Source organism: Aythya ferina (genome assembly GCF_964211825.1).
Source record: "Aythya ferina genome assembly, chromosome: 2".
NCBI lineage: Eukaryota > Metazoa > Chordata > Aves > Anseriformes > Anatidae > Aythya > Aythya ferina.
In genome coordinates, this window is record NC_140297.1 from 58,731,319 (window position 1) to 58,745,474 (window position 14,156).

A 14,156-nucleotide genomic window follows, 5' to 3' on the forward strand; every position below is an offset into this window, starting at 1 on the left:
CATCCTAGGTAGATGGAGGGTGCTGGCAAATATGCCTATCTAGGTGGGGCTAGAAATGGGCACTGCCTGGAGGAGAAGAGGAAGCCCCAAGCTGCTGGATGGTGTGGCTGAAGTCTGGGCTCTCTGCAGCCAATGCCCAGCACTTCTCTGGTAGCTGGAAGAGACCTCTCTCTTTGTCACTGCCCACAGATCTCGTGCATCTCCCACAGTGCAGGGGACAGGCATGCCCTGGCACAAGGCCTGGAGTAGCCCTGTGCTGAGGTGAGGAGTGGGCTGGCTGCTGGCAGCAGCTGGGAGGCAACGGGGAGGTTTCATGAGCATTGGGAGCAGCGCTTAGAAGAGCCATGGCATGACTTAGACAAGGGGTGAAGCAGATGGGCTCAGTCCAGAAAAGGCAGGAGGAAGACAAAAGTTATTGCAGTTTTTGAGGATCCATGGAGAGCATGAATTTCACTCCTGGGTGATCTGCTGAGGGTGACTGTGCTTCTCTCCAAGATTGTAAGAGGTTTCAACAGTTGTTGGTGATGCTTGCTCAGACCCCTCTGAGGTATGGGCTGGAGTACTGATGAGTTCAGCTGAGTGCTGCTGGCACAGAAAATAGTGGCTGATCAGAGAAGAAGCAAAACCCAGCTGTTGTCTCCTGCTTTTATTGCATACTCTAGCTTCAAATGAAAGATGTTCAGTTGTTAGTGTTCTTAGTAACTGCTCTGCTTTTTTGATCAAACCTATGCACCCCGTCTCTAGTTAGATTCAGTATCCATCAAGCCACATTTTGCAGGCTCCTAGCAACTTTCCCAGTTTCCCAAGGAGCAAACCCTTTGTAGTTGTACAGATTCAAAACTGCACGTCAGATCCATCATCACATTTGAAACTGCTCAAACAGTGACATCTGTAGAGCACAATGACTCTAGACTTAAATACAGCAATTTAATGAGGTCTTGTCCCCTTCTGAGTATGCCTGCTGCCTCCTTGCTGGCCTGATGAGGTCTGTGCTAGAGGGTTTGCATCAGTGTTCACATAACTACATACGGTTCCTGTCATACACAACACACCATTGGGATAGTTGGTAATAGATGCTGCTGTGGTAATGGTGCTTGAACAACATCTCACTTCGCTGGTCAGCCAGTGTCTGTCAGGTCTTGTCCCCTTTGCTTTCTGCTTAGCCAGGAACACCTGTACTTAAGCCACCCCCTTGTAAAACAGCAATAACAGAGTTTATTCACTTATAAAACACTCAAGTTGTATCCTCAGCTGAGGCAAATTACACTACCCCTACTGACTTCAGAGGAGTTGTTCTAATTTATGCTGGCTGAACAGTCAGCAGATGAGCAGTGGATGAAAGATGTAAGTGCAAAGTATTGCTATTTTTGTCTTACCATAGCGTGTATCTTTAATTTCCTTATTAAATACATCACAGCTTCTTATAGCTGCTGATCAGTGTTGGGTTTTATTTTGGCACAAATAAAGCATTTCAGCCTTTGAAAGATATGGAGCATGGTACTAAGAAAATAGCAAGCAGATGCAGTACGATAGCAAGCTTGTAAGAAGGAGATAAAAAGGATTACATAAAGTGTAGTAGATTTAGGAAGAAATAAATGACTATGTCTAAGTTTAAAATGATGAATCAAGACTGTGAATTTTCATTGAAAGGCTAAACACTACGGACTCTAGTGCATAGAAGGAAAAACAATACAAAACAACGTGTCAGCCAGATGCCAAAGAGAATTGACACCCACGTTGGCAGTTGAGGCAAAACTCAACACATATTAGGAAAAGGACTACAGGCAGAGATCTGATCACACAAGCACAGCTGTAATAAAGTGGCAGCTTTTAATACCAGATAAAAATCTTGGATAGCATGTACAGAGAGAAGGGCAACCCACTCAGATGTGTAAGGAAAGTGTAATGGCAGACTGTAATCCAGCTGTGTCCTGGAGATTGGACTAATTGCAGTCCATTAGGCTGGTTAAAGTTAGGCACATAAATGTAAATAGCCCATTGAAAAGTTGTCCTGAGCACCAAGAGATGAGCAAGAATCAAGAAAAGCAGACCCATAATGGAGGCTTGTGGCCCATTGTTAATTACAAGCAAGTTACAGATGAAGTCAAGGAGTCTGGGAGAAGTAGCTGTAACGCAGGCATTAAACCAAAGACCTTCATGACCCTGGCTGTCAGGATTGTTAGGACTCAGTCCTTTACTGTAGCAGGTTAAAGGGATTAAAAAGGTAGAAGCTGCAGTACTGTTACAGGAAATAGTTCAGTACACAGCAGGGAGGCTAATTCTCTCTTCAGTTTCAACTGAGATGGAAAATAATTAAATAAGGGGAAGAAATTTAAGGTGATCTATCTTCCGTCAGGACTGCAGATCATTGGTTGATGGTAAAGGTAAAGGTAAAATAGACCAGAAGAGGCAAGGATTTTCAAAGCAGCACAGAGAATTTAGAAATGTAGCACATATTTGTTTAAATGGTATCTGTATGGTTGCCTTCTCTTTACTGTTTTGAAAAGTTTAGTCTTTAGTTCTAAGGAAATCTGGTAACCTGTGGGCCCCTGTGCACCCCAGCACAAGAATATGGGATCCTGGACAAATTCAAATAAAGCCTACTGTTTATCAATCTAATGCCCTGAATGCCAATTTGACTTCTGTTGGTAGAGCTGGCCTTTACAGTGTTTTTTCAGTACTGATTTTTAGTTTTGCATCAAGTATCGCACAGGCAGCACTACTGTCAACAAAGGAAATGCTGCCACTTCATTTCTACACTGTATCTTACAAGTTTAGCTTTGACTGTATGTATTAAATGATGCGGGTTTGGGTTTGCTGGTAGCCCAGATCTGAACCACTGTCTCATTGCTTGTGGTTGAATTAATGACGTGAATGTCTAAGAAGCCATCAGATTCATAAATCACCAGAAATGAGAGGGATAACTCATAAAAGTCTTTTCCTTTTGTTTAGCAATTTATCATTTTGCTTGCACATTAATAAACAGAGCTCCCCTGAGGTAAGCCACAGGAAGATAGATTTTTCATCCTAATTTTCCTCAATCGTAGCCAGTAGATCACAAGTGGAGAGAGTGGGCTTGTCACAGCATGTTGGTGTCTTGTGACTCCCTCTACCCATCACTGATAAAAAATAAATGCGATTAAGTACCCCGGTGGATAATTATTTGTGTTTACATAACAGGCGCCAGGTTTCCGAGTCCGAGATTGTCAGCTAGACCAAGCCGAAAGCGTACGTTGTCCATATCCCCCCTATCTGATCACAGCTTTGACCTTCAGACCATGATACGGACATCTCCAAATTCCTTGGTCACAATTCTCAATAATTCTCGTAGCAGTTCCTCAGCCAGTGGTTCTTATGGCCACTTATCTGCAAGTGCAATAAGGTAAGAACAGCATTTTCTATGTATATTGTATATTCTTGTGTATGTCATACACACACACAGGCACACACAAGTGTGAATGTACACTCACATCTTAAGTAGCTGTTCTGTTTTGTATATACTTGTATTTTACAGTTTCTATACTGTATGTTCACTAGAGCTTAGTTTAAAGTATAAAATACTTTTTTTCTTGCTCAGAAAGGTAACTACAAGGGACATTTTGGCATATTATTATCCAGTGTATGTGTGTGTCTACTCAGGAATCTGTATTCAGAGAAGTTCTAGGATAGGCTTGTGACTTAAGCCACTTGTGCTCTTCTGTTCATAGATACATCTGAGTGAAATGTTCATACATTACAATCATCAGACAGTAAAGCACAGACACACGGTGCTGTTCAATTAAAATGTTTCGCTAGAATTTCTTGATATCCATGATATCCATGCTCAAGTTTTTTCATATGTTAGTTTGTATATTGAAAGATTAGACTTTCTGTGGCTGAATTATCTTTTTTTTTTTTTTTTTTTTTTTTCTCCTACCAAGGAAGTGCTGTTATCATCCAGTATCATCAGAAATGCAGTGATTTTCACTTGGCCACTTCACTTGCATGTGCAAAAAAAGAGCCAGAAATGCTTGTTGTGAAGGCAGATCAGAGTAGAGGCAGGGAGAAACTGTACTGTTTAGGGAGAAAGGAAAGGGAAGCAAACAGAGCACAGGGAGATGGAACAAAAGCCAGAGTGGAAGAAAATGAAAAGCAGCATAAAAATGGAGATGCAACTGCAGAACATTCTTGTACGTGTGACACTGCTATATCTTAACTGAGAAAAGCTCCTTTGGTATTCAAAAAATAAAAAAATAAAAGTCGCCCACTTCTCCAAAGTCTCAGAAAGTATTGGTTTTGCATTTGTGGCACTCGAACAAAGAGTACTGCTGGTCCCTGGCTTAAAAGCAACCTCCACCTTCAATTTGCATTGAGGGAAAGGAGCAAGTCCCCACAGCAATTTCTTTAGATCTAAAAAAAAAAACATTTTTGGCAAGGCTCAAACATGCCTTTCCAGCAAAAATGACACACTTAAAACTTCAAAAAGTGGCTATGGGGATTTGCACTGTTGGAGAAAATGGGGCATGCAACTGGTGTGTTGGAAACCATGAGCCTGCCAAACTTTGAAAGTGACAGCACTGTAAATATTTGGTATTAGCATAAGTGCTGTCGTGTTTTTTTTTAAGCACTTCTTTTAAATAGTCGTGTTCCATAGCTCTGATGTACTTGAATAGCTGTGTAGTATTTCACAGGTATGATATCATAGCTCTGCAATACAACTCTACAATCTTTGTAACCACAGCCCCAGTTACCAAGCTCCCTAATGTGGAATATGATTTATATCAGTAGCTGGCAGCAGTTTTGGACCACATCTGTTAAATATATGTGCTGTATGGAGGTGTACTATCCCCACTGTCGTTAAGATGGGATGGCACTTCAATTACTAACCTCCTTTTCCATTGCTTGTAACTTTGGTTAAGCAAATAGTGCATGAAAGTTGGCATACTCTCTATGCTGGAGTAAGTCTTCCCTCCTTTTACTCTTCCCCCACAAATGGAAATGATTGCTCTATGTTTTTGACACATCAGATCACAGACATAAGGGCCATACCTGCCAAGCCAGAGTCAGATGAATAGTTTTGCTGAAGGCAGTTGTAGAACTTATGTGCAGAGACTGAGTAAGGAAGGGTGCACCCACTGATACAATGGGTCTTGTGAAATGGTGTCACTGGGGACAACAAGGCTTGTGCAACTGAGCCTGTGGTTGGCTGAAACTTTCAGCACTCCCTGGTTATACTTTCCAGGCATGCATAATATAAAATTTCACACCATTTTGAATTAATATATTTATTTTTTTTTTACGAGAGTATGTTCATCGTGAAAAGTGGTAAACATATCACTCCATTCTTTCCCTCTTTGAAAGGCGGGAAAGGGAGAGAGAGCTAGCTCTTTTCCCAGCATTGAAACTCACCTCTGTTGATGCCTTTTAACTTCTCTCATGTAAACCTGTCTGCAAAAGAGTTACGCTAAAATAAACAGTGACATAAGGTATTCAACCCAGGCCACATTTCATTGCTTTAATAAATTCCAAGACTAAATAACAACAGAGCTATCAGTAAAACTTCATTTATTGCAGTTCACTGTCTTGTAAATAATGCATTCAGCACAAGAACTGCTGTACTGAATCAAATCATAGGTTCATCCTGTTTAATATCCTGTCTGCAGCAGTGATCAAAATGTAGAAAAAAACTTTTCCTAGTGTAAAATCCCAGCTTCTGGAAACTTGCAGGTAAATCTCGTAGGAGTTACAGCAAGAAAAGGGTATAGTTCAGCTCTGCACATGGAATTCCAAGATAGGAAGGATTTGGATTTTAGGCAATGTCAGTATTGTTAACTTTATTTAACATTACACAGTCCTTCTACTTCTAGATCTTGTTTCCAATTACTTTTAACTGAGCCCAAATAATTTACGCTTGGCAGCATTTTTTCATGGCAGATGACTATCTAAAGCTGAGTATTAAAAAAAAAAAAAAAAAAAAAAAACACACAAAAAACACACACACACAGAAAAATTCTTAATTTCTCAGAATGACGTTAGGGGAAACCAGACTTTCCTGTACATAGTAGAAGAGCTCTTGCTAGCATTTCTCTGAGAAGCTAAAATTCGTGAGGAAAGTCACCTAGATGCTATAGATACGGTCTTTGCTGTTCCTGAGAGCTTGTCCCATTCAGCCAGTGATAAGCCTTTAAGAGATTTCAATTAGCATGTGTTAAATAGATGTTTACTAAGAATTCAGCGTGTTTCAGTCCAGGGCCCACAGAAAGGAAGGAGGACTTTTCCCTGCAGCTGCAGCTCCTGTTAATCTGCTGCTACCTCCTTGGGAAGCTTGTGGAGGCAAAGCTGTCTGCCCAACCATAACAGCCTTCCTTCCTTGAATGTGAAAAAGAAAGCAGTCTTCAGAGGAAACAGGTGCCAGACCAGGAACTGTCAAGGCTAAGCACACTGGGACAAAATGCTTCCAATAACTCAAAGAAAGATTACACTAGACGAGAGAAAAAGCTGCAAAATAAGGCATGCAGAAGCCAGTCATTAACGAGAATGAAGGTACTGCCCCCTTGTGATTGTGCGTTGATACCATCTTTAATTTTAGGGTTGCACGGTGTTTTTTCACAGGATCTCTGCCTACTTCAGTGCACCAGCTGAGCCACCTCTCTGGATCAGTCAGAGCTGTGGGACTCTCCCTCAGCTGCCTCAGGCAGCTGTAGAAGAGAAGGGAGCATCTTAACCTGGTTATTTGCTGCATGGAGAGTGGGCTCTACTCTTGCAACAAAATCCTAGCGTGACACTGGGCAAACTGAACTAGTCAGAAATGACCATCAGGGTCATGTCATACAGTTTCTTTTCTGGAGGCCCAGCATAAAACTTAATTTTGCAAAGAAGCTGAGCGCTCACAGCCATGGCTTGAAGCTACTGACAGCTATTTTGAAAATTTCATGTGCTGTGTCATGTTAATTAACCCAGGAGATCAGGCCTCCATGTCTGAAATTGGGCAACCGCAATGAGTGGCACTTCTTACCTTAGTCTGTCTTTGATTCATGTGCCTGTGCAAATCGAGTCCTTCCCCTTCACCTCAGAGGGAGGCTGAAAGCATTAATGTTTTGTGAAGTACTTAGATTCTGTGGTGATGAGCACAGTAGAGAAGCTCAGGAGGGTATCAGTAATTATGTATTCACAGAAGGTTTAAATACAGTGGAAAGAAGACCCATGGGCAATAGCCTGGGCAAGGAGAAGAAAAATATCAGTGTTTTTCAGTGAAGAATATTGTGCGTCTTGTGCCTGAACGAGGTAAGCATCCTGAAGGGGGAAAAAAAGGCGCATGGTCACATAATTAAAGACCGATGAGTGAGAACATGAGGGTATGGGCAGGTTAGTTCTGGTATGTTTGATTTTGTAGGCTCAATGCTTTTCCAATCTATTTTTGCAGAGGTGCTACTTGTATTAAGAAAGTATCTCCAGGACCTGATTGGTCTTTTCATTGGCTAAAAAAAAAAGGTGCATCCTCTGGCTAAAAGATTACATCCTGTGTTTCACACAGCTTTTCAGCCTAGGACCCTCTGTATGAGCACCGTGGGATGTTGGGGGTGAAGCCAAATAAAAGGAGACATTTTGGGCTGTGGTTTTACAGAGGCCAGCACGAGAGGGCTCTGGTGCTTGACATGGGTACTACTGCAGCTTGAATAATAAATAATAATAGTTTAGCACAATCCAGATAGGGCTCGACTTGGCGGGCGCTTTGTCATTGTCAGCTGGCAGCATAATGCTGTATCCTGACTACTGGCTGAGTACTTGAAAAGAAGATGTCGCTCCTGCTGACAGCTAATAGTGGATCTCCTTTAGCACACCAGGTAGAGCTTCTACTTTGTGCATTTGAAAACACCTGGTTTAGGTCTCAGCTGGGAAAGATTATGCAGAAAGTAGGCGTATGAAACAGCATCAAATGAGGATAATCCTTCATTTGACATTTACTCATTTGGTTACCTGCCTCAGTCCTGCAGTGCAGCACCCCTGCTATTAATCTTTTGTCAGGATGTACTTACATGTTATATCTGCTACCTGTGACAATTATTAGACTTTGCACTTCACTAGCACTTCTTTTCTGAGAGGCAGCATGGCCTAGCGTGATTATAGCAGGGGTAATCACTTCCCATAATATTAAGAGTACCAATTCAAAACCTTTACAAAAGATTAGCTGGTCTTTAATAAACACAGGAGGTTGGGACTTCATGTTCTGTATGATCTGAAATTCAGAACCTCTGTTATTCTTCCAGTCCCTTAACAGCCCTACAATACCAAATCTACAGTTCTCAGAAAATGGGCCAAACTCCCTCTCAGCTACAAACTGTTTAAGTCAGGAGCAGTTCCACCTACTAGAAGAGATTTTCTTACGATCTATGCAGATGTAACTGAGAATACACCACAGCCATCTCATAACATGCTAAAAATCAGTTTCTTATGAGCACAGGAACCCTTTGGGATTTCCTCCAAGGTCTAAAAGAAACTGAAAAAGCACAGCAACACTTTTTTTTTTTTTTTTTCTCCTGGACTCTGCCCCTGCATCCCTGATGTTGTGAGAACAGGAAGGAGAGATTAACACAGTGTGGTTAATTACAGCAAGATTCTGGTTGTTCTGGCTCCAATCACTTTGATCTGAAGCTGGACACGAGGGGAATGGTGTTGATGCATTTGCCAAGAGCACTAGAAAGAGAGAGCCAGGTTTGTAGGGAAAGCTTAGGTAGCAGTGGATTAGTATCACCGAGGAAGACACGAGACTGTTTCTGCAAGCAGGTATTGGATTATCAATGATTTCCTCATCTCATACAAGCTTCTTGTGTAGAGCGTTTGTGGTAGAGTACCCGTAATGAGTTAGTACCCTCCTCTCTGTACTGCTTTACAGCTAGAGATGAGTGACCACGTATTAATTTCTACAGTTGCTCTTTGCAAACACAAAGAGAAAAGTGAAGAGAAACATAAAACCAGACTTAAGACGTATTGAAAGTATATATATATATATATTTTTTTTTTTTTGCATAAGAAAGTAAAAGTAACTCCAGCAGGGAGCCCAAAAATTCGGACTATGCACTGTATAAAAAAAAGCAAAGAGTACCGTATTATTAGCTGTAAATTATCCAATTTTTGAATTTAACAGAATGTCTTGTAATTATAAGACAGGGAGTCCTCATGTTCTCAGTCTTCACTCTTTTTTCAATATTTTTTATATTCTTATTATGTTTCCTTGTATTCATCTCCTTTCTGAGGCAAATGATTGTTTTGAGTCTGCTCTTTGGAGAGCTCTGGCATTGTCATTTCTGCCGGTACTCTCTGAAACAGTATCCCTCTACTACATGCAATAATACTCCAGAAAAGGATCAGCAATATAAACGTACTATGGTTTTCTGTATTCTGTATCCCATTTTGCTTGCCTTAATGTGTTTTTTACGCAGTTTCATGTTGAGAGAATTTTCATTCCTCTTTTGAATTCTGCACTGGCCTTCGTGAGTTAGCTCAGTTGTCTTACAGACAGTGTATCAATAGTTCAGACTTAACCCTTCAATATCAATATACATCTGGCTGTCGGTGTTGCCCATTCATCTAGCGTATTTGACTATAAAGATACTTCTTAGTTCTTCACCATACTGCTCAAAATAATTTTGTCAGAGGCAGCTTTTGTTTTTTCATTGCTTACATCCGCTGCCAGATTGTTGACAATTACACTGAAAACAAAAAATGCCATCTGAGAATTCATATCTAACTTTTAGTAAAAAAAAAAAAAAGCTTAATTCTTATCTTTGATTTCACTTTTAGATTTTAAGTTCTGTGTGTTTTGAGTATTTATTAAATGTTCGTAAAAGGGCACAATCAGATGCTGCTTAACAAAGTGAATCTTATAATGGACATGTTTAGAGCAGAACGGGTAGAACAGAGTATATTTGGCAATGTTTTGCAAGAACCTTTGTTTGATAGGATGTACCAGATAGAAAATGTGTTATTTCTGTTGGAATTAAAGGTGCTTTGCCATTTTGTTATCACTCTTATTGGGGTCTAAGTGAGACACAAAACTGATTTGAGTGAAAGCATTTCTTGCATCAAAAGGTCTCTTGATAATAGCATGTCGTATGTTGTAAATGAAGGCATAGTTGCAGTTCAGATGGAGTCAAATTCAGACCAGGTGTAACCCCACCAAAACTGTCTCTATTGTAACTAGGCACATGTCACATATGGGCAGCACAGGGCTTTATTCTCTGTGGTCTTGAACCATGTATAGTTAATCTACAGAAAAGAATGTAATGCTCTATCATGCCATAATAGCTTCATTTTATACCCTCTTTCAAGAAGTTTGAATGGCAGGGAAGTGCCACAAAGTGAATAAAAATGAAATTCTTCAGTGTTACGGAAAGTTGCATCTAATTCAGGCCCTGTTGAAATGGAATTCTGCAGCTGGCCTCCTGCAGAAAGCACAGACAGAATGCAGGATGGAGACATTCAGGGAGATTGTTCTGGAGATCACCTGCATCTTGCATTGGAAAGTGGTTCGTGATTTTCACCACACATAAACACAGTATGGCAAGATCTCTGCCTTCAGAAAGCACATAATGTAAGAAGTCAAGCAAAATAAAGAAATACAGAATATACAGGTGCATGCTGCATACACATTTAAATGTACAGATAAACATATATACAAGTGTGATTACATATTTACATACATGTGCCTGTAGATGCATATACCACAGATCCTGTAATTAAAAGGCATTTTGAAGCAACTTGCTCCAGATCAATTTGGTGTTACTAGAGTTTAAATCTTTAGACAAGGCACTGGATCCAGTGCAGTATTAATTACAGGAAAGTTCTGTATCTAAGAAAACTGTGCTGGGGTTTTAACACAGAGCTCACTTAATTTTCAGACCCTAAAAACAAGAATTAATTAGCACTTTCCATGTAATTAATGATACCAGCTTCAGAAACAAAAAAATGCTTAGCCATGAATTTAATTTAAAAAGATGTTTACCAGAAATGTCATGGGCTTGCACGGAACAAACACAGATGAATTGTGCAAGATACTTTTAATACAAAGCCCGTTTAGGATGCTAAGGATTCCTAGACAGGAATATCACAGTTAGGAGGACAAAACTGTCAATTCTGTCTGAGCATATAAGGTTAATCAGGTTCTGTTGCTCTCCGAAACTATTCCATTTTACTCTGGCATCTGGCAATGTATTCATGAAGAAAAAATTCACCTAGCTGAGCAGATAAAACAGAATAGATAATATGGTAAGCTGAAGAGAAAGTACAAACCACAGAGTCTGTTAATTTTAAACTGGTAATGGAAAAGTGAGAAAAGAGGCAACGATGCATGCGAGTTAAATACAATTGTAAAATGATGACTATTATCTGACAGAAGCTGAAAAAGTAGTATAATATATACTGTGCTTTATTAGATACAGGATACATCTCTACAAATTCAGTTAGATGACTTGTCCCTAAGTTAGTGATTTTTAATAAAATATGTCAATATTACAAATGCAGGGGGATATTCGTGAAACCTAGTCACTTTTGAAAAATGTGTTCAGTGCATTTCAAATTTCATACCTGCCTTTAGGATCATGCCACATGTCTGGTTTCGTGGTCACAGCCTTATTTTGTTTTCCTCTGTACTTAAGTGATAAACCATAAAACCAACTGATTAAAATTGTGCTGCGTTGTCTACTCAAACATCAGTGCTGCCATTTAGAAAGCAGAGAGAAAAGAACAGAATTGAAAGCAAAATTCTTCTTTCTTAGTTATAAAAATGTTGTGCATATTGGAGGCAAAATGCTTCACAAAGAGGTGCATTTTTAAAGTCTCCCATCCTGGTTTTGGTTTCCATTCGGTTTCCATTTTACATCTAGGATATTTCAAGCAGTAAGAATTTCACAAATCTTTTCAAGGCTATGTGGTTCCTGAGTGCGTTGTCACTCCTGTGACCTGAACAATGTGTCAATATAAAGTCTTGCAGGTTGTTTCCATCAGGAGGAGAAGTAGATGACAGGGTTGGAAACTTTTTATTTGCTCCCGTTTGTTCACAGAGAAGGTACATGAGTTCCTGTTCCTGCAAACCTCAAACTTCAGGAGGCGGTTTTCTTACATGATGTTCCTGGCTTCTTCTCATCCAGTTACTGTCCAAGGAGAACTCATCTTCTGTATCTCTTTTGGGGTCAGGGAATGAGTCTGTCCTGCTAACCATCTACAGCTTTCCACATCTGACTGCGCAGTGTTCCTGGCCGCACATTGCAGATATGCATAGTTCCATCAAAAGAGATGCATAAACTTCAGTGTTTGAAGTCAGCTTATGCAGATCTGCTTAGCACCCGTGGTTCATCTCCAGCCACTCTTTACTTACATCCCATGCTTTGGGCAGTGGCTCATGCAAGTCAGTTTACTGTGGGATGAATGAAGCTACTTACATTAGTCCTTTTAAAAAAAAGAGCCTCTGCGCATGTGAAAGCTATCACATGAGTGTAATTATGATTTGTATTATGACTTAGTTCAACAACAATTTCTGTGTCTGTAGGGCCTAGGTTTTAGGACAGCACTTCAGGACTCTCTAATGTTGGTCTCATTTCAGCAGTGCTTACGAGTTATTAGGGATGCTTTCCTGAAAAGTAGCTGGTTACATTTGTTTTATGGGAAGGGTGCTTGTTTGCCTCTCAAGAACATTCATAAGCAATAAAAGACTTTAGAAATCCAAATTAAAAACTAAAGGTGAATTCCTGACCTGCAGAGGTTAAAAATTCAGTGAGTCCAGGTGCTCATGCAACATTTATTGGTGGGTTACTGCACCCTGGTTTCTCAGTTTCACTTACAGTGGGCTTCATACAACTCTTAAGGAAGAGTAAGACAAAATAGTCACATCTTTACCGACTTGAGCATAAGCTAGAAGAAGCTATGACGATACCTGATGAAGGTAAGCTAATACCTGCTGATCAGCTTTATTCAATATGAAGCCAATCCCCTTAACAAATTACCTCTCTGTTTGTGAACTGAGATCCTTTTAGGAGTGGCTTGGATCATTTGGTTTTCTTTGTGTCAGTAGCTGATGGCAAGATGGAGGCAACAGAGTACGCTGAGAGCTCCAAGGCTTCTCTGCCAGGAAGGTCCCATGTACCCCCTTGCAGAGCAGGAAGCTCCTTCCCCCATGAAGTGAGCACTTGTGTTGCACTTGTGTGTATCAGATCTTGCAGAGCTGTGTTTGTTCCTTGTTGTTTGTGAGGATAGGAAAGCCATCACAACACGAGGAAACTTTCGTGATACAATGCAACTATACTCAGAGTTTTTACAAGATTAGGATCTCTCTTGCAGAGGAGATCCTTTTGCGTCAGCCTGTCCACTTAGGCACACCTATGCGATGTATAGGAAAGAAGGAATTTTTCGTGACTTTGAATTCGTAGCTGTTTTGCGGTAAATTCTGCAGTTGTGACCAGAAACTGGACGACCTTGTTAGTAGGACAGCCACAAAGTAGCCACAAAGTTTGGTTTTGATTATAACGTCTGTTTTTCTTCTTCTTGAAGACAGTTCCTTAAAATTTGATGTGCTCATGTAATTGCAATGTAGTTCACTGCCCTGCTTTACCTCCAGTGAAGGGAGTTTGAGACTTTGCAGAGGAGAAGAGAAAGAGAGACACAGACTGACAGACAGGTACGGAAGCCCACAGTATGGAAAAATAAATGACATCACTGATGGGCTATTCTGTCATTAAATATGAGTTATTGAATATTTAAGTAGAAGTATTACACATTTTTTTTCTAACCCTTACCCCCCATAAAACTCAACAACTAAAAAAATAACCTTCATGTAGTTTACTAGTAGTCTTACAAACATTCATCTTTTCCTTATCTTCCTCTCCTCCTTTGTTAAAAAAAAAAAGTCTGTAACAGAATTACAAATCAGAATCTCTCTAGTGGTATAGATTTTCTTTTTTTAAGTTGATGGAAGAAACAGATTCATAATTCACTTACATTTCTGTGAATCCAAGATGTTTTGGAAATGACTGTTGTTTTGGAAATTGTGAAAGATCGGGGCAGCCATTTTGCACTCTTTTGGCATCTGGCATTGGAAAGTGTTGAGCACCCCACATCTGAACTGCAGCCCCTTGAAGGTATCTTCAAAGAAGCATGAAGCAAACTGAGGCCTCTGAAGCCACTCA

The 14,156-nt window shown here is 40.2% G+C and overlaps 1 protein-coding gene across 6 annotated transcripts in view; it reads left to right on the plus strand.

Annotated features, from left to right (window-relative positions):
• The window catches only part of GLI3 (GLI family zinc finger 3), a 217,423-nt gene that overhangs the window by 153,341 nt on the left and 49,926 nt on the right, over positions 1-14,156 (plus strand). For all 6 annotated transcript variants that reach the window (XM_084509755.1, XM_084509758.1, XM_084509756.1 and 3 more), the window contains one exon: positions 3,181-3,382. In XM_084509755.1, the coding sequence (XP_084365881.1) occupies positions 3,181-3,382 (202 nt within the window). The remainder of the gene's footprint in view (positions 1-3,180; positions 3,383-14,156) is intronic.